The following is a 22,628-nucleotide window of genomic DNA, read 5'->3' as shown; positions in this document are numbered from 1 at the left end:
AGTCGCGTTAATCTTGAAAATTTGAATGAAATCGGTTGAGCCATCTCTGAGAAATCGTCTGCACAAAATCGGTAAGAAAAAAAAAGAATTATAATAATAAGAATAAGACTAGAGCAAAGCTCGTTGCAAAGCAACGAGTGGGTCTTCCGTTAATGTCGGAAGTAAAGCTGGAAGTTCCTGTAAGAAGCAGAGCTCTTAAACCAATAACAAGAGTACCTTAAATAAAAAGATGAAAAAATCGAATTATTCCTGGTACGACTTAACAAAAACCGAATAATTTTACGTACGACTTAACAAAAACCTTTCCGATTTCAAGAACGACTTAACAAAAAAAATCCGAATGTGTTACAGTACGACTTAACAATTAATTTTTAGGTACAAGTTAATTTAACCAAGAACTTGATACTAATTTCTTAACCAAAAACGCGGAATCAAATTTTCCGGAAAAATCATTTTTTGAACTCGTATATCTCTGTAATGCATCGTCCGATTTTAAAACGGTTTTCAGTGTTAGATTAAGCTTAATAAGCTCTATAAAACACATATTCATTTTTGATTTGATCAGAAAATTCATTTTTTCGAAAAATTTGTTTTACTTCCGGTTTCGACCGGAAGTGACAGATTTTCATTTCCAGCCTTATTACAGAGGTAAATCGATTAAATCATAACCATTGAAAATTTCAAGCCTCTATCCTAAAGCCTTTTTGAGAAACGCCGCGGACAAAATGACTTTTTGAAAATTTTAAAAATGACGTAACGTAAAAACGGAAGTGACGTTTATAAAGAAACTTCACAAACTTTGAGGTATTATAATTGCACACAACCTCTGAAAATTTTATCAAAATCGGTTGTAAACTTTTTGAGTTATAAAGCCGAAAAGGAGTCAGAAAAGAAAATAAAAAGAATAATAATAATAATAGAAAGAATCAATAGAATAACAAGAGGGTCTTCCGTTGAAAACGGAAGACCCTAAAAAGTGAAAAAGAAACAATAGAATAATAGAAGGGTCTTCCGCTGAAGACGGAAGACCCTAATAATAATAACAATAAGAAAAGTGAAAAAGAAACAATAGAATAATAGAAGGGTCTTCCGCTGAAGACGGAAGACCCTAATAAGTTTACGCATTGTTATACCCGCACTTTCTAAAAAAAGTTCTGGTATATTCTTGTTACCCTGTTCCGTCCATCCGTCCGTCCGTCTGTCACGTTTTACTTTCTCAAACTGCTCTTACATCTTATAAACCAGCAGACTCAACTCTTGGAGTTTGATTTGGGGTATCATGTTGTTTTGTAAAAAGGTTTCAAAAATTCTCTGTTAGTCCTGGGGGTCAAATAATTGGTAAAAATGAAGTTTTTTCACAAAAAATCTTCTTCCTTGAACTCCTCCTACATTTTCAATAGTAGACAAATCATCTTTTGGAATATGGTTTAGGGTATCCTATAGATGCGCAATAAGGTTTCGGAATTTTCAGTTTTGTCCTGGGGGTCATTTAATGGCTGAAAAATGACTTTTTTTTTTTACAAAAAAACTGGTTTCAAAAACATTTTTTTGGCAGTAGCCAAATGATCTTCTAGAATATGATTGGGGTGTCATATTGAGGCGTGATCAGGTTCCAGAATTTTTTTTTTTATTAAGGGGATCAGTGGGCCACAAAAAATGACATTTTTTTGCAAAAAAAATATGGTTCCCAGAACTCCTCTTACAACTTTTGGAGTAGCTACGTCATCTCTTGGGATATAATTGGGGCTGTCCTATAGATGTGCAATAAGGTTTTAATAATTTAAATTTCATTCAGGGAGTCAAATAGTAGCAGAAAATTGACGTTTATCACTAAACAAAAAACATTGATCCAAGAGCTCCTCTTATGATTTAAAGGGACTTGGACACGATTTGAGATCAAAAATTTTATTTTTATTTTTTATGTATCAAATGGTTTATTGGTGCATTTTAAATGATTGACCAAAATATAAAATGTTAGAGTCAAGTTACAAGCGAGATACAGAGGTAAGAATTGATAGTTGTGTAAACAAAGCTCGAGTCTTATAGTTGTTTACAAAAAATGTAATGTGGAGAATTACCATTTCTTAGAAAAAATGACATGTAAAAACAATTTAAACTAATTCAATATCATCATAAATACTATTATCAGCAAAAGAAACATACATTTGATTGAAATTTACACCAATACAACAAATATGTAAATAATGACAATATTCGAGCTTTGTTTACAAAATAAAGTATTATAAACTCTGTATCTTGCTTATAACTTGATATTTGAGTTTCAAATTTTGACATAGCATTATAAACTTTTATATTTATCAGTATGAACATTGAAAATGGAAGTATAAACCCTTTAATGGATAGACAATCATATCTTGGGATATGATAGGGACTGTTCTATAGATGTGCAGTAAGGTTTTAAACATTTAAATTTCATCCAGGGAGTCAAAAAGTAGCAGAAAATTGACGTTTGTCACTTCAAAAAAACAGATCCTAGAACTCCTTTTATGATTTAATGGATAGACACATCATATCTTGGGATATGATAGGAACTGTTTCATAGATGTGCATTACGGTTTTGAAAAATCAAATTTAACCCCTAGGCCAAATACCTACCGGTACATACCTTTTGATGCCCTTTTAGGATCAAGAATATATATGGTTAAGGGGTGGGGATCTCAACCGTTTTCGAGATATTCGTGCACTTCCTGTTCAAGGGGGGTCATGACCACCCCCCGTGCCCATAACCTACATACCGTTTGATGCCCCTTGACACAAGGAACAAGAATATATATGGTTTAAGGGTGGGGATCTCAACTGTTTTGAAGATATTAAGGAACTTGCTGTTTGAGTGGGTCAGGACCACCCACAGGGCCCATGACCTATATAACATTTGATGCCCCTTGACATCAGAAACATGAATATATATGGTTTAGGGGTCATGATTATAACAGTTTCTGAGATATATGGTAATTTCAAATTCCTGGGGGGTGGGGATGACCCCAGGGGTCAGATCTAATAAACCCTATATATTGCCAGTAACAGCCAGTATATGATTATGAAAACCCTATATTATTATCTTTGTCCGTTTTCAAGTTACCATCTACAATAGAGTCTACGATTCTTCCTACAAGGTTCAATGTAAGACCCCACATCCTTTTGACCCCCCCCCCCCCCGAAAAGTGGTTGTCTAACCCAAAATGAGAGAAATCAAACCAGGGTGCACAACTAGATATGCAGGCCTATCATATCCTAGACTTAATTTGTACAATTCTGTTCAGCCATCTCTGAGAAACAAGTTCAGAGCAGAAAAGAAGAAAAAGAAGATGAAGAATAATAATACATGTATAAGAACCGTACAAAAACAACAAGTCTCCAAATTTCATTCGGGAGACTTAATAATAAAGATTAAATAGAGATAGAATCATTAAACATCAATAATTTAAAGATAATTTACAATTTCTGATTCTAAGGGGGTCAGGATGACCCCTTTGGGTCATGACTTACATGCCATAATGATCTGATGCGCCTGCATGACCTAAGAAGGAATAATATCTTTGGATTAAGGTGGGGATCTCAATGGTTTTTATGATATTTGATAATTTCAGGAAGAGCACTTGGGATCATGACCTACATACCATCTTAAATGCCTTGAACAAAGAAACAATAATATAATATGTACGTGATATATGATTCAATTTAAGAACCCAGATATAGATTAATCATCTGTTTTGTAATACTTCCTATGTATATATATACATGTACATGTATTAGTTTGTGTTTTGTTCTATACTATTCATGTTCATGACTGTAGTATGGCTTAGTCTTATTTTAAATTACATTAAAAAATTGTCAAATATATGACTTGGAACCCCCACTCCCAAACAAACTCAAATATAAACTGTTCTCCCTCCTCCCCCTCCCTTGTCGAATGATCAATCAAAATCAAAATATAATTTGGGTGTCTAAAAACTTTTATAAACTGGTAAAAAATGTTATTCATAAAAAAAATTATATTACACCTTGCATAATTGACAAATGATCTATTGAGATATGATCAGAGGTCATATTTCTACCTTGGGATCAATAAGTAGTATTCATTGACAAGTTAAAATTAATAACAATAAATAATTCAAATTATAAATGTTTATACTACACATTCACCCCCCCCCAATCTAACCTGGTTATAAAGATTCAGTCTTCTTAATACATTCTTACGTGTGTACATTAGCAAATTTAAAATCATTTCTTGATTGCTTTTTCTCTCGTGATTCACATTAACATTTTGGAAATTGCTTAATTCAATTTTTAAGATTTATAAACAAAATTTATAAGCATCCCTTCCATGTGTATTCGCCCATTTGGGGCAATTGTAAAGTCTCCTAAACAAAGCAGTGACATCATTAGGCTAGGAATTACCCACATGGATCAAACACTACTGTATAACATATGAATAAGATAAAATACATTATTATTTTAAGCTCTAAAATGTCAGGGTGTCTCCAAGGGGGCATAATCTATACACAATTTTACGCGCAATGACACAAAGAACAAGAATAAATTATATGATGTAGGGATGAGGATCTCAGATCTCAGAAGTTAACAAAATATACAGTGTATCATATCATTTCCTATATCATAAAGGCCAGGGGGAGGGTTTAACACAACACATGGGGGTCATTAATGTACTTTACACCATTTGATGCATCATAATGACATTAGAAGATATTTTGTATTTTCCTGTTTCGTGGGTTCAGAACAGTCCCATAAGGTCATGACCTACATTGTATTTGATGCATTATAATACATTAAGAAAGAAATACTCCTTCCTTCCTATTATAACTCATATAAAAATGATAAGTGTGACTACTCTAGTCTTACTTACATGTAATACACAAATTTAATAAGAAATTGTCTATACAGGGTCAATATGGGGTCAACGAAATAGTGCATGCAGTCTGACAAATGAAAAAAATAACTTTTGCAACTAAAATAACAGAAACTTTACAAATGCGATAGGATAGGTGTAGTATATTTATATGATCTAAGGGAAGTAACTCTTTGTGTATGAATGTATGAGTATGATGTGAGTAAGAGTTATGGTTCTTTGTGTTTGAGAGTATCATCCGGGGATTGAGCACGGGAAAATAGCCATGCTGATGATAAGTGCGTGCGTGAGAGCATGATGTGGACTTGTATACATGTGTCATGAATAAACCTATTCGTGAATTGATTTAATTCGTTATATTCTTCACTGGCGACGAAGATTGGATTTATACAATGGCTACGCTTATTGAACTGAATGGTGTTCAGAAGTTCGACCCTAATGCAGAACCGTCACGGTTAAATCAGTCTTGGAAACGCTGGCATAGAAGTTTTGAACTGTTTGCGGTTGGAAAGGGGGTTAGTAACCCTGAACAAAGAAAAGCTTTACTGTTACATTGTGCAGGACCAGAAGTTCATGATATTTATTATACGCTGAATGAAGTCCGTACAGAGCAAGAAGATAGTGTGTATACCGTGGCTATCAAAACGTTAAATAAACATTTTGAAAACAAAGTGAATGTTCCATATGAACGGTACGTATTTCGTAAGATAACACAAAGTGATAAAGAAACTGTAGAACAGTTTATAACGAAACTTAGACAGCAAACAGTATATTGTGATTTTGCAAATCAGGATGAGCAAATTCGGGATCAGGTGATTGAAAAGTGCAGGTCTCATAAAATCAGAGCTAAGTTGTTAGAGAAAGGAAAATACTTAACACTGAAACAGTTGAGGACAATAGCTGCGGCATTTGAAATGACAGAGGCACAGGCAAGACATATGGATACCGAATTAGTGGCATCAATAAATAAAATCCATGGACGTGGGCCTAAAACAGATAAACCAAAACGTACTGGTAGATTCGAGAACAGAAAGTATGGAAATAAGTGTTTTCGTTGTGGACGAGAAGGACACTTAGCCAGAGATCCATCATGTCCGGTAAAAGATGAGGAATGCAGGAAATGTGGGAATGTGGGACACTTCATGAGCTGCTGCTTAACGAAGCCTAAACAAGGAAAACGTATGGCACTGAAATCTCAGAGAGGAGGACAGATTCATACAGTAGAGTTGGAATCTGATTCAGATGTGTTTGCATTTATTCTGAAGACATCGGACAAGTCGTCAGACAAATTTACGGTCAGTCTTGGAGGACATCCAGTGGAATTCGTTATTGATGTGGATTTGTATACAAGTGTCATGAATAAACCTATTCGTGAATTGATTTAATTCGTTATATTCTTCAATAGGTAACGGTGATAAGCTTATTTAAATATTAAAAGATGATGATACAGTACAGCTGCAGTATGCTGTCAAAGGGAAATCACATATAGAAAGTGAAAGTAGAACTTATATATGTATGCTGGCATCTCATTATATTGTGCTACTGCTACTACATGTATTATGCTTACCTAAATTGGTCAACATCATAATGATAATCCAATTAAAACACAATAATGAATTCCTTTAGCTGATCTTAACTAATCCTTTTCTGCATACGGAAAACACAGACATGTATGTATGGGTGTTGCTAAAACGCGGATCGGAAAACGGAACGGAATGGAAAATATCATCACGTTTATCGCTTAAAAAAGGGTATAGACTGGCAAGAAACGATTTTCTTTGTATCTTTTATTTATATCTAATGAATGATTATCAACATGTTGTTATCTTATTAATATTCATATGAATGTCTATCAATTATAGCATTGTATTCATTCAGCTTTAGTTGAGTACGAAACGGAAAAATCAAATGTATACGAATTGTGAAACATTAACATGATTAAACGAGCAAATTAGCTATAACTTTTTACTTATTTTTCTTATATGGTATTGCTGGCATATCAGCGTAACGTACGCATTTAGTGAAAGCGTTTTATTCGTGTTTTGAGTATTTCACTGAATATGATGTACATGTATATGTTTACATCACTTGAAATTGAATTTTCGGTGTTCCAGACAATCTGTTTTCATACATACGATACAGTATCATTGAGATGGAAGAAAAAAAACCGTAGGACTGACGACATTAAACATTAAAATACAGTAAACATTAAAATACCCGGTAATTTGTGAAACTAGTAATTTGTGAAACTAGTATTTTTAGCAATGCAATTTTGTTTACGTTTGCATTACTAAGCAGTTGTTTATTCCAGCAGCTATATACATATGATCCGAATAGAGAGCTCTAGACGTTGCCTGGTTTGATTTTCCGATTATATATTGGGACTTATGATAGTCTGTCGATCCCAAAATATTCATGCAGCACATTTGGACGATTTATAATGGAAAATGTTTACATCTTTTCTCCATTTGGAAGTCACTCAGAAGACCGTGCACAATTTTTCAACACTATCATCCGGATCTGTTAAAATGCAAAACCCCGTAGACTTCTTTATTTTTAGCCGTGTATTTATACCAGCTGATAAGCTAGAGAGGACGTTTTAAAGAAAGAATAATGAGAATGTTTAATGCTTCTAAAAGAGAATCGCTTAAACCCTGAGGTATATATAAATATACAGCAAAAAGTGAATCGAGGATATTTTGGGATAGAATATAGTACTATATTCTGTCCCAAAATATCCTTGATTCATGCACATTTTGCTGAATAACTTGATATTTATATAAGTTACACACCTCCCGATTTAAAAAACCCTGTTGACATATCGATAGATTGTAATAAAAGTTTAACATGATGTGACCAGTTTGGTTATTTGATTTTTCTAAGTCCCACATAAAAACTAATTTTGTAAGTCTGTCGTCACTCATAGTAACAAGATGGTACAACAATCGTAGCATGTTAAGTTGATGGCGATAGAATGAAGGAAACCAGCCACAATCTCCTTGAATAGATGTTGTGATTTTTGTGTGCCCCCACAGTCCACTGCAGTAGTCAAGAATTGACACAACTCCGCTTAGAAACATCTTTTCGTAAGTGTAAAATCCTATCGATTTGTTTGAATGTATTTTCGAAATAAGACCTCCTAATGCACGTCCTCCGGATTTGGCGAGGTTTTCTGTATTATTTATAAATGTAGCAAATTCATCGAAAAGAACACCAAGATATTTATAGGATGTTGTATAGCCAAGACATCCCCCCCCCCAATGCAAAATACATGATCACTTCTCTCTCGCTGACGCTTACGAATATGTATTATTTTAGATTTGAGAGAGTTTATCTGTGGCCGCCATTTCCTACACCAGCCAGACACAACATCGAGCATTGCATCCATGTCACCCTCGTTTTCTGCAAATAATGCAATATCGTATGCGTACAGAAGGACGTTAAGTTTATTGTGCCAATTTGAATCCCACTACTGAGATGTTTCAGTTGCATGGCGAGGTCGTTAATAAACAAGGCAAAAAGTGTTGGGGAGAGATTGTCTCCTTGTCGAACACCCGATCTACATAGAAACCAGTCTGTGTAATGATCACCCAGGCGTACACATGATTCGGTATCACAATACAGAGATTTTAACGCTTGGTAAAATTGTCCATCCACTCCGTTTTTTTGTAAACAAAATTCCATCAACTCTCTGTCAACCATATCGAATGCCTTTTGTAAATCGATAAAGGTAACAAATGTGGAATTTCTATTTTTAACTATGCTGTTCAAAGTAAACATGTTATCCAAACATGATCTTTCGCTCTGAAATCCGTTTTGTTCATCAACTAGTAGGTTGTTGTCGTCTAGGTAGGTGACGAGCCTATTGTTTAAAACAGAACTGTAAATTTTAGCGGCGACGGAGAGGAGGCTTATTCCACGGTAATTAAAAGGAAGAAGTGGGTCAGATGACGAGTCTTTCAGTATCGGGCTAATAATAGCTTTGCGCCATATTGAAGGTGTTATCCCGCTCTCAAAGAACAGCATAAACATCCGGGGCTCGTAACATAAAGCATGCTAAGATTTGGACTTAAGTAGGGTCATAAGTAGGACTTAGGCCGAATCTTCGGACCTACATAAGTCATACTTAAGTACGTCTTATACCGTAACATAAAGCAAACTTGGCAATGTCTTAGCTAAGTAATGTTTATGTTATAAAGTAAAAACGTGATTTTCATTTCTTTTGTCGAATTTGAATGCATTGGTAAAAAATATAATTTTATAGATACACGTGCATGACATCTTTGATATTAGATGGGGTAAATGCACAACATTCAAGGTGGCATGCGTATACATACATTTAAAAGGCTCAAAGCGATGGATCTTAATTAGGCAATGTATTCAGTCTATTGTTGTTCCTTCTTTGCTTTGACGAATATTCAGTATTTTAGTCCTTCTCGAAGAGTGCCTGTGACGTAATATCGCGACGCCATTAGAACTTGATATGATTATAATTATAGTGGAATTCTTTCTATCTTTTGTTCTACATCTTACCTCACCAATAAGGCAATTTACCTACTCTGGGTATAATTTCTCTATTAAGCCGATATATTGAAAGAGGCAATCGTTTTCTTAAAAATCACCGAGGGTTTTTCTGTCTTCAAATGTCCTTTTTTAATTCCTCAAATTTTGCGACTTTATGCATTCAGCGGCCCACTTGAATACTACTGGCATATAAAAAAATGTTGCAGATCACTACGACCACTATTAATATTTAAATCAATCAAATCAACAATTTTATATTGGTGAATATTAAGATATTGATTCTGTGTAAACATGTGATTAATACTCTGTAATCAAATGCTGAAATGAAACAATTAACAATAAAACTTTTAAATGAGTGAAAACATACTTAAGTCACCTCTACCGGCCGCCTAAGTTTTGGGTAAATTGTCCTAAGCACTCTTCTAGGTATCGACTTAAGTCAAGGAATGTACATAAGTCCTGCTTAAGCACTGTCTTAGACTTAAGCACCCTTTATGTTACGAGCCCCTGGTGTAAAACTTTAATAATACGGTCAAACTTAAGTACCTCATATGGAAGTTCGTCTATCCCACACGATTTCCCAGCTTTGGCCTTCGTTACAACCTTCCTGATTTCCTCTTCGGTAATCTGGTAATTTAGTGAGACGTTTGATAAATACAAGGGGTCAAGCATATTACGCTCCAGGTGTTGCTTGTGTGTCAGAGTGTGCGCTTTAAAATCTGCATCGAAAGCATCGTTAATTGCGGGGTTGTATACTAGACTAAAGTATCTTTCCCATGTGTGTTTCAGCGTGTCGCTGTTTGAGGTAACCTCTCCAGCATCATTATAGCACTCGGTTGGGATTATACTTTTGCGTTGGGGGCCGAGCTTTTTTATTTGATCCCAGAACTGTTTCGGGTCACTATCGCGCACTGAGTCTATGTTTAACGCCAGATCTAGCTTGTGTTTTCTTTCATAGAATCGAATTCGTTTGTCCAGGGAGTTTTGTGACTCTTTGTATAATTGTTTCTGTATTCGTTTGAGGCGCCTTTCTTTTGGGTCACATTTTAGGAATTGTTTTCCATTTCGCGCATATGCCTCTATAGTTCAGTGAGTTCCTCGTTCCAATACGGTTTATGCGGCCTCAGGCGTTTCCTAGTACGTGCAGACCAATCGTATGTGGGAATTTTCTCGGACATCTCACGAAACATAGCATCTCGGAACTCCTTATACAAGTCGTCGATCTGGTTTTGAGTTTCGCGGCACCTCTCGATACGTGCAATGATACTATTAATAGCTGTAATGGTGGCATGAGAACTTAAAAAGTCAGCAGGAATTCGCCGGAAATTGAAGCGTTTTTTACTTTGATTGTCGTATTGATTGACCGTCTGTAATTGTGAGTATACTTTAAGGTCAAAGGTTAGTACATTATGGTCTGGAATTTTACTCCTTTCTCCCAAATGGTGGTAAAGGTTGTATCTTTCGACAAGATCAGTGCATTTTGTGATTTGAAAATTCTGACACAGTGTAAAGTTGTCTAGAGGTAGACAGATGTAGTCTACAACCGAATGACCTCGAGTTCAGTAAAACATATATTCCTCAGACTCCTTTCCGAAACGTCCGTTTAAAATGCAGTAACGACTATCATTTAGGAATTCTAAGAATGATTTACCGTGTTGGTTACAAGTTTTGTTAACCGACGTCCGATGTGGTATGTTATCGAAGCAGTCATTGTTTTCCTGGGTAAGTAAATGGGAGAAAAATGCAGTGGCATCGCGCCCCCATGGCGAATTTTCCGGAGGCAGAAACAATGAATACACAATAAAATTAAAGTCAGATAATTCGTTGGCAAAATGAACACCAATAATTCCCTCGTACGCGTGATCAATGACTTTAACGTTATATGAGTTGTATAGATCGCATTTAAAGGCGCATCGTCACGATTTTGGTCAAAAATTATTTTTTTCGATTTTGATGTTTGCAATGCTTCAGTAAGGCATTTTAACTAGGCAACCAAAATTTGAGTGTCATTTGAAGAGTTATAAGCGAGTTATAGAGCTTACAATTCTTCGTTAAGTAAACAAAGCGTTTGTTTGCATTTCGAATGTTGAAGTGAAAATTCCAGTTTTAGACCTAAAATAAATGTGTTAATCTTTAGGAACTGTTTATTTATGCTTTAAATGAATAATAAGATAGACAAACCAGCTTTAAAAATATTTTTTACTGGTATATTGAACCTATGTAAACAAAAACAGGGCACGAGCCTTGTTTATATGACGAAGAATTGTGAGCCCTGTATCTTGCTTAAAACTCAACGACTGACACCCAAATTTCTTTTGATAATTAGAAATGCATTCCTAAAGCAATGCAAATAATAAAAACAGAAAAATAAAATTTGACCAAAATCGTGACCATGCCCCTTTAATCAAAAGTCGAACTCCACCTGAACCTTTAGGGGCTTGGATGTGAGTCTGTTTACGATTTGAGTCAATCCATCTATAACCAAAGTCATTCAAGTTGATTTCATCCATATTAAGTAGATGTGTTTCATTGATACTAATAATATCACAATGCAAATGATTTATTATTTCTGATCGCAATGCATGATTATTGCTAGTCCATCCACATACATTGAAATGACCAATACGTAGAGTGTCAATGGGTCGGGAATTTTCCTAGTAAGATTCGGATTGCTCTCGATCAGATTCTGGTCTTTTCTTAACAATTCGACCGTTTGAAGTTATACGGAAATGGTTGCCGTTAGGTAATTCGTTGAGCAGAGTACGTGCGTTCAGTTCAATGAGCCTCTCTGTATGCGATTTACTTGAACGGATAAACACCGATTTGTATGCATCGACCTCCCGAAGTTTACGCTTCCCGTGCAAAATAGATTTCTTTTCATTCAACGAGGATACCGCTATCTTAACTAAACCCGGTTTTCCTTGCACCCTGCTTCTAAGACGGGTAGCGGCTAGTACGTTTGCACTTTCGTCAAGGTTGCTAATTAAATCGCGAGCAATTTGTAGCATGTCTTCATCATTGTCGAATTTCAAGTTTGTTGCTATGAGCTTAAGATTTTGGTCATCTAAAGGGTTGTTGACGTGATCATATGAGCGCAATGCTTGGTCAGATGTGTAAGAGTGTTCTACTTTCTCTACGCGGCATAACAGAGAATCAACAGACTGTGACAAGGTTTCTATGTCTTTTGTATGCATGGAAAGTTCAAGGTCAATGTCACTTCTCATCGCTTTGAATTTTTCGTCGATATTGGCCATAAAATCATTACGAAATTATGAAATAAAAGCTTTCTGAATGTTTAGATTTCTTATGATTTCAATGCAGTTTTTTGGATAATTTTTTTTCAATTCATAAATAAGATATCATATATAAATGTTTAGAAAGAGGCCTTTAAATGTAAAATTCTTACAAAAATGGCTTAAAATATTCCAGGCTTTTTCTTTGTATTTGAAGCAGTTTATACTGAAAGTCTATCACCTATAAAGCTCTCTGAAAGGGCATAATTATTTAAAGTGAACCCAGTTTAGAAGAAAGATATGCTCTTCATCTTTATATGTAATACTGAATCTCCAGTCTACTCTAACATGTCTAAGAGATTTCAAGTTGTTCTGATAAAAGATTATGGTTGGGGAGGGGGGGTCATCATAATTCATTTTTCAATATGTATATTTCAGAAAAAAACATTGCTGCATGAAAAAGTATGTGCAGAGATGTTATTTAAAAAATGAAGGTCAGAAAAAGAAATCAAGGAGGTAACTTAATTATTCCTCAGAAAGCGAATTATCCAATTTAGATGTTTATCTGATTATTATAAAGATTTTATAGTTGAACACAGTCCCCAATAGTTTCTTTTTTCAGTGATATCGCCTCGGAACTTATTTGGATGTAACTATAACAAATAAATGACAATAGTTATTTGAGTTAAATTGGTCATATCCGCCCCCTCCCAGCACCCACGCATGCAGGAATTTCACATAAGAAAAATTGTCTCAACAGAAAAATTCAATCAACAATATATGTATATGCTTACTTTAAGAATTGATCTACTAAGCCACATTTAAAAAGTGTTCTCTCCCTCTCCCAACTCGATCAGTATTTAAACTTTTTGTCATTTCTTTAAAATCTAATAATCAATTATTTTACATAAAATTGAATTGGTCTGCAAAAAATTTAAATAATTTAATTTGTAATTAAAATCAAGATGATTTAGAGAAATATTTTGACAGTCAGCTGATATAGATAGTACAGTAGCCTTAATATCAATATGTGAATTGTTGGTTTATATTCATATGCATGAATTCATTTCCTATTTTTTGGTTTTGTCAATGTGATCAGGGCAGTTCAAATAGCTTGACATAAACCTGTATTACTGCTTTTACTGCAGAACTTGCTGAATGCTCTATCTAACATGGAGTTCCTTCTTTATTTAACAATGTAAAGTAAACACAAATTAAAAAAATCTTATGAATATCAACTTTATTTTTTACCATCATTCATTTTCTTGTACATGTATTTAAGATGTAATAATTTTCAATGAAAATAATTCAACAACTCAAATGATCAAGTGGTAATAAATCATTATGCATCAGCGTTGACAAATAAACACATTTTATTTTCAAAAATAGACACTGAGTATAAGTCAGGCATACATTTGCTTTGAAATAGTTCAGAAATACTTTCTTTCCCTTTGTATTTAACCCAAATATCCCTATATATAATTACATATAGTTTTTGAATTCTATTTGATAAGATTTTCATTTTTAGTTGAAAGCCAGCTCTTCTTTTCTGTGGAACAAAGTGGCTAACATAGCTGTTTATCTTCAAGGTTGAAAGAAATTCTGCTAAAGAAAATCATCCCTTGTCAACTTTACTTTTAATTCGTTGCATTTGTTGGTTTGTTTTTTCGCAATTTCACATTCACCCTCTTTTTTTGCAAAATTTAAATATTTCAAGCATTGTCTCTGATCTGTCTGGTGTGAATATTTCAATTTTTGTGTAGACATGGTAGATTTTTGTGTCCATCCTCATTTGAGTTGATTCATTTCGTTTGCATGTGACACATTTTCTGTTTACAACCCACTAAGTTGTCTGTAATAAAACAAAGAGCCTGTTACAACTAATATACCTTTCCATCCCCTATTGAATTAAACTGTCTTGAAAACGCATACAGTAAAGTATTTTACTGTTATAATTCATTAAATATAGGTGAAAAATCTTGACTTTTTCAAGCAATATGGTACAAATAGTTGATTTTATATTAATACAACTTTATTTATCAACATATAGAATAATAAGAAGACTGATCAATTATTCACACAAGATACATTTAAAAATGTACTTGTATACTACATGTACCAAAATACATGTAGCTACCATAGTCTATACATGTGTGTTGATATATTTTTCATTTAAATTTTGTCATTTTCCTTGATGCACAAACACTATGTACACTAAGCAATCACGTATACATTTTCTTTGTCATGTTTTAGCTATTATTTCTCTTGTGTGCATTGACATGTTAATCCGAATTTTCACGAAGATCTACAGCATCTACTATTTCTCCCGTTAAAGAAATGTTTGCGTGTAGAAAATAAGAAACCAGTAAAAGTTGTCACTTACCATGATTATGAACTAAATTAACACTTCTATAATCCAGAAACTAAAATCCATAGTCGTCTCACTTCAGCTCCGTTGAAATATTGGATGTAAACAATGTAAACAAAATGCCGTTTTTACCTCCTTTCGTAAGAGAGTCATATTAAAGGGAGGTTATTAGAGTAAAACTTGCACGTTTCCAGGTGTATAAAATCGGTATTTATTTATAAACGGGTGATTTGCCTAAAGATTTTTTAATTGATTCTTCTAGAATAAATGTCATTAATATAAATATGTAGTGTTTGTTAACCTTGACATGGTTGTAGAATTTTATAAAAAGTGCACAAAATTGACTGGAGTTTGCATGCAAAATTAACCAGATAAAACGGGTATAAATATCAAAGGATGAAGTAAATGTAAATTCTTAATAATGTTTAAATTACAGCAAAGTGTTTTGTAGTATAAAAAATTATTGATAGAGTTTTAAGATGATTTAACATAATATTGTATTTGAATATACAAACATTTTCATGTTAAAATGAAGTACAAATCAGTCAGTCTAAAAGCACGTGGTTTCCATAGTAACAACACCAATAATAAAAAAATTACCCAAATATTTTTAATTCAATCTTCATTCTGATTATCTTTATATGTGTTTTAATCATTATTGTTTTATGTCACTTTCCATATTTTTCACAAAATACTCGATGCTTGCTGATTTTGACTCTTAAAACTGATGCATTGACAGCGTTGTAAATACTTCCATTTGTTGGTGACGATTATATCAAAATAGGGATAGCTCGAATTCGCTTAATAATGCATTAAAATGTATTTCACAGGATTGCAGATTATTTCGACCTTTAAATGGACATCTCTGTAACTTAAACAACTTTCTTGACCGCCATAACTTGCTGCGAGTGATTATATAATATGACTATTATGGACTTCATTCTACGGTCAATATTCTGATATATGGACCCATGTCAAGTGGTATCGACGTCAGACACAAAAGATGATAACGACCTTGGAAGCTTGTAATGTTCAACATTGAAGCCAATAGTTGTATATGATATCAACTTTTCCAAAATATATTATAACAATTTAATATACCTGAGATACTTTAAAAAAATGGCGAACTAATGGCACCAAATTTGACTCATATCATATATCGTTATTTTAGGTATGATTGTTTTAAACGATATGTAACAAAAATATTTAAAATATTTGAACAGACTTACCTTTAATGACGACCAAAAATAAAGCGACAAAAACAAAAATCTTCCACATATTGCTGTTTGCTAAAAATATATAATACAAGGGCTAAATCAGCTATATTTATAGAAAAATCTAATCAGTCATGATCATTAACACATTACAGGCATTTCGGATTACAAACGGATTTTCAACTTAATCAAAATACATCACATTCATGATAATTAACCGGTTTTTTTTAAATTTGATTAATTTGCAGTTCGTTTCATTACTTGAAATAAAATGAAGTTGAAGGATGAGATCCTGTAACATATGTCAGCGACTTCCTTTTAAAGTGTGAATTGTAAAAAAAAAAATACCAGGATTTTTACTTAATTTTAAACAAGAGTGGCACGACTTGACATTTTCTGATTAGTTAAAAATTTTAATCGTTTGTTATTGTAATTATTGAGGCATTTCCAACAGAAACTTTCGACTGAATAACAGCGAAATTTGTTCTACTTTGTAAACATTATCTTCTAATGAATAAAAAGAAATGGGTGGGTCTTACTATTGGTACATACAATAGACTATATCCCCATACATCAAAGAATAGTTACTGTAGTTTAGTTATTCAAATACAGTTGTACATGTATATATAACAATTAAACAGATGGGCCACATCGCTCACCTGAGCAATAATCATGAGTATGATAAAATCAGCGTCAGAGACTTGACGTTACAATTCAAATAAATTTAAACGCATATGTTTAAACGAAACGCAATGTCGAAAATCAAAATTATAACCATAAGAGATCGATTTTTGTAAGTTTTAAAACATATATTTTTAACATATTGAGTAGCTAATCATGTGTGTAAACCATTCAAATATAACAAATTATTCAAATTTATACCTATGTCGTTCATTATTCATAATATTCCAATTGCAATTGTTTGGGGAAAAATGTAAGTGCATATAATTTAGAAAGATACAAACTGGTATAAATAAGCGAAAAAAAATATGATATAGAGCTAACAAACTATCTTACATCAGATATGAATTATATAGAAATGTGTGTATTTGGTGTTAATGAATTTTTGTTGCGTCAGTGATACATGTATATACGGCCTAACAATTTACCTTTGAATTGATTCATCTAAAACAAAACAAAAAATACTCATGTAATTTGTTTCGCTACAAGTTTGTATTTGATATATTTGAGTTCTTAATGAATATTCGAAAGAAAAAAAATCGGATCAATAAGCCAAGCAGTAGTACTTGTTTACTTGATTATATATGCGTCTCCCTGTATAAAGCATATTAGTATCCGGGTACGAGTTATTTAAAACGTCCTACTAAAGAACTCGTACCGTAGATTATTTTTGCTATCATGCATCTAGATTTCCATAGATGCCTTTTTAGAGGCTTCCAAATCTCAAGGGACGGGGTAAATGGTAAGTGGTCTCTTTAACTTAAACCGTACGTGTTTCTCTGTTTCTAATACTGACTGACAATCAAACTTACCTGTCAAGACGTCCTGTCTCGAAAAACATTTGTACACTCTCATATTGTTGTTGATGCTTGATCCGCCCAATATACCATCATTGTTATTATCATAACTCAGTATACAGTGTGTACTTCTTAATTGTGTTATAAAAGGTGAGACAGAAACTGACCATCTCCCTTTAACAGATGTACAGTTTTGGTTAAGAAAGAGAGAGAGAGAGATTATTATTTTGTAGTTGTATGTGTAAACAAATTCTATTATCTATTGATATTGAAATATGTAATTTTATTGAGTTTTTTAATGAGAAATTGATAAACATGTATTTACATGTATTAGACAAAGGATAGGGGATACTTCTATACTTAAATGAATAATAAAGAGTATTGGTAGTACATGTATTTACATTGTATATTACAAGTGTGATAAAACAATTATTTTATTTTTATTTTTAGGAACTGTCTTCGTTTATGTGTAAATATATGCTGATACCAATTATTGGAAATAAAGAATCTCAACACAATATTGTTAGTGTTACATTTGGCGTCGCCGGTAGGATTCCGTTCGGTTTCCCTAGGAAGACTTCCAGAAGGAAGACAGCTAAGATACAAGTTGACCATGCACATTGTAAACAGTGAGTTAATAGTGATATCAGTTCAGTGTGAGTAGTGTTCACAACAATATAAAGTTCAACAGACAGAGTTGTACCATCTCTGGACAACTTTAAGAAGTCATAATGGAGGAAGAGATAAAGAAGTTACAAAATCAAATCAAGAACAAAGAGCCTAAAGGATCCCAAGTGTTAGTTGTATATACAAAATCAGACCGGAAATTTACCTGTCAAAGATGGAGACTCAGATGTCTACAATTGGATTTCCGATATGAGAGAATACATACAGTCAACTAAATCGAAAGATGATTTTGTAGATTTCATCATGGACCATCTGACTGTATCAAGGAAATCAGAAGTTAAAAACTGACCTATAGAGGGAGAAAACGGGAAACAAATATTGGATATTCTGAAGACTTTGTTTGAAATCAAAGAAACAAGTACCCAAAGTTTCCAAACATTTTATCAACGAAACTAAAGACAGGATGATCAAGATAAATTGAATGACCCGAAATTGGAGCCTTCTCAGTGAGAAGTCGATCTGTTAAGGAATAGGACCAAGACTCATCTGAACGGTTTGATGGTCGAAAGTTCCTCAAGGAATTTTTTGTAAGCCGACATGGTGTGTTTGTCACCTATTGCTTTTGTCTATTTCAAACACCTGTGTTTTAAATCAAAGCCTTATAATGCATTGTCAATAAGATCTTTCGCTCTGACATTTCTAACAATTCTGGTTCATACATAAAAAATTCGCTTTGACAAGTTTTGACATTTGTTTTGACTTTCATCAGAAGAGGTTGTCTGTTTAAAAGCGCATGGTTTTTTTTTTATAGAAGGAATGACGCTTCTATATTTTCTCTACAGTTTTTACCTACTGTTTTTAAAGATTGCTTTTCGTGCATACAGAAATTTGTTCAGTGTTTACAGAAAACGCAATAACAAGTAAAACAAAACGTTTAAGAAGCCCTTCTACTATAGATCCCCCAAGACTTATGGTTTGGTTTTTCGCGATCAATATATCATATATCCTTTATGCTTTAGTGCCTTAAAATGGCTTATATGGACTTCTTTACAATTTTAACACCAATAACAAAAGTACTATGTGTCCCTAAAATTCTTAGCAAATATGCACTCAATATTTGGCGCAAACTTCATCCATGATTAAGGAGGTCTTGGTAAAAAAAAAAATTAAAAAGTTTTCCTTTTTATATTCAAAAGACTACAGTTATGTGTATTTCTTCTAAATTCAATGTAGAAAATTCTCTACAACGACGCACTTGTAAACAGTTCCTTTCTATGCCAGGAATGATAAGATTAATTAACATGATTTTGTTTTTTAAAAAAGAGGGAATAAAACCGCAGCATTCTAATGAGTGTAAATAACAAATATTTATCTTTTGTGGAAATAATCGAATACATTTAGAAATCGACAATGTAACGATGATATTTGTATCGGTTTTGTTCAATAATTAAACATATGCAGGAGTGAAGGGACTTATTATGTATACGGAGCAAACAAAAAAAAAGATCCTATTAGACATAAACATATGTCACTTGTCAATGCTCATCAGTTGTATGACAGTAATAAAATAATGTGCATGTACTTTATAATGCACATATTCATTCTCCAAAGATAAACAAAAGTAATGAAATCATTTCGCGATAGAAAAAAATATTTCCATCTTATGTAAATAAAACAAAATTGATAATTGACTTATTTCCTGTTTATTTTTATAAAATTGTAGTTACACAAAACCACATAGAGGCTTGGAACCTAACGACAGATTGCGATTGCAAGGCTAGTTACTTTGGTGTTTAAATTATGTACAGAATATTTCATTGTAAACTTTTTTTAATAAAATGCGTAGCTGCTGCGCATAACTCAATCAGATTTAAATGCGCCTACAAAGGTTGAGTAACAGATTTGTCTGTATCTGATTTCACAGAGCGTTAAGTGTATATATATATTTTTTATCATGATGTAAGGGACATGAAATAAAATGTATGCTTCTTCATCGAACATTGTTTAAATCAGGAACGATATTCAAACTTTAAATTTTACATTATACCAACCATGCATTACATCAAATTATGATGTTTCATATAATCATGAGGTAGATGAATTATCTAGTTATTTCTAAAGATGAATACATTTTTGAATGTCATTTGTCAATTTTTTAAGCTGGATACAAAGCTCAAATTCTTTTTTTCCCTTCATTTTGTTAACATAATAATATGAAAAGAAAATGCTTTTAGCATAGTAAATGTAAGCTCGAGATCATTAGATTTACGGACAGTTGTTTTTTTTATGCCAAAGAAATACACTTTCTTACATATAAAAAAATTTGCAATTCATTGCAATCAGAAACAAGCAATACGTTTTAACTGATTCACTCAAATTCCCTAATTCCCTACACAATTATGCAAATAATTGATACCAAAATGATTAATATATATTCTATTAATGTTTCCAACTAGCTTACAAAATCTTTTGAATACGTCTACAATCCCTTTTAAGTGAATAAGTGTGGATTTTCTTGTAAAAGAAACGACTCTGTACCTGCAAGTTTAGAGTAGAATCATCCTTAATATTTGGTTGATATATGCGTAGTTTAAGCGAACTTAAAATTTCTTAATATATAAAAACATTTGCATAGTTTCAATAATACATTTGATATACATGACGTTTACCAACAGTTTTGAAAACCTTGCATTTGAGTTCATTTAACTTTCCTATATATATGGTATCAACGCAAAGCTATTGAATGTATGAAATAAAAAGTCATGCACGCAGTGGTTTCTTTTTAAATAAATAATAATACAGTATTTAAAAATAATACATAATAAAAAGACATTATAAACACTGAACAGGGATTTTTTTCTGAGGAAAGAAAAATCGCTTTGTATGTTTGCTTTAACACGACGCCTAACATTCAAAGAGAAGGTCCGTACTTAAACATCGACAACATAATTTATTTTTTTTAAAGTAATCTTTTTGCTCGAATGACTGTATGCTATTAACACCTGTGATTAGAATAAAAAAATTCAATTTAATTTTTACTGGTAACACATTTAAGAAATATTATTTTGGTATTGCTAATCCTTTTTATACTGTGAAGATCAGATATCATTCAATGGTGTGTTTGTTAACAATATCATATAAAATCGCATACAACTAAACATGATATCGTAAATGAAGTATTTACGGTCAAATCCACTTAATTTTCTTCAGCTTTTTGTGGAATATTTTTTGTAACTAATTGGATCTAACAGCTTTGCGAGACCACGGCGTATGTTTTTGCAAGTTCTATGATGGGGAGAATACGTTTAAGTGGGCATAATTGCTGGGGTTTGTTACAGCATATGGACACATCAATCAGCACCTAACCCCCACCCCTGCCCCTCATAAAAAGAAAACCCTTCTGTCTCTGTCGTATAAAACTAATCTGTTTTTAGCAATGGTTGTATCTTTATATGTCTGTGTAATTAAAATGTCCTATAAGACAAAACTTGATGCCTGTCTCCTACAATGTACGTTTATAAGCAGGCATGACCAATCATCGCCAACCAGAACTAAAGAAAACAACTATACTGAGTGTATTTGTCATTTCAGTGGGAAAATCGCTACATTTATTTTGTTTTATTTTTTTTTCATCTTTGATATAGTCCTCTTTTCCTAATGTTCAATATTATTTTGGCATCGGACAGTTATATTTTAATGGCAACAGCAAAATCTTGAATTAAAATGATACCTGCATACTTTTGCCATAAGTATACCGATAGTTTTATAAACGCTTTATTTTACCTCCCATTATAATGCCATGTTTATATCTGGTAGAAACATTGATTCGGATAAGTATGATTATAATGACCAATTTCAAAGGTTAACCAACAGGCAATGCTTTTTTAAGTCTTCAAAGAGATTCACAATGTATAAGTAACCAATTATATCAAAGATCACTACAGGAAACGGCATCATCAAACCGACATTGCTTGATAACAATAATAGAGAAAAGAAAAACATTATTATAATGATATGCGAAGAAGTTTGCGTGGTTTTAAAAATTTGATTTTTTTGATGGTACATGATACTGGAAATGAACAAAAGAAAACTAAACCATTATTATTTGGATGATTTCTTAGTTTATTGTCAAAGCGTTAACAGCATGATAAACTCTGATCAGATATACATTCCTTGTGTATTGGCATTTCGAATAATAAAATGGCACTGCAGTTATCGCTCATGTTTTCTAATTCTGTTTTATAAAATCAATCCTAGCGTGTTCCATCTGAAAGGAAAAAATGATTTGAATTTAAC

At 32.9% G+C, this 22,628-nt stretch overlaps 1 protein-coding gene across 1 annotated transcript; it reads left to right on the top strand.

Annotated features, from left to right (window-relative positions):
- Positions 1 to 5,280: 5,280 nt before the first annotated feature.
- On the top strand, positions 5,281 to 6,273 carry LOC128174207 (uncharacterized). Its single transcript, XM_052839818.1, has one exon. It carries the CDS (start codon positions 5,281 to 5,283, stop codon positions 6,271 to 6,273), a length of 993 nt encoding a protein of 330 aa, XP_052695778.1.
- The last annotated feature ends 16,355 nt before the right edge of the window (positions 6,274 to 22,628 follow it).

Source organism: Crassostrea angulata, chromosome 2, assembly GCF_025612915.1.
Source record: "Crassostrea angulata isolate pt1a10 chromosome 2, ASM2561291v2, whole genome shotgun sequence".
Taxonomy (NCBI): Eukaryota; Metazoa; Mollusca; class Bivalvia; order Ostreida; family Ostreidae; genus Magallana; species Magallana angulata.
The sequence above is the reverse complement of the archived record's forward strand: the minus strand, read 5'-3'. Positions and strand labels throughout refer to the sequence as shown.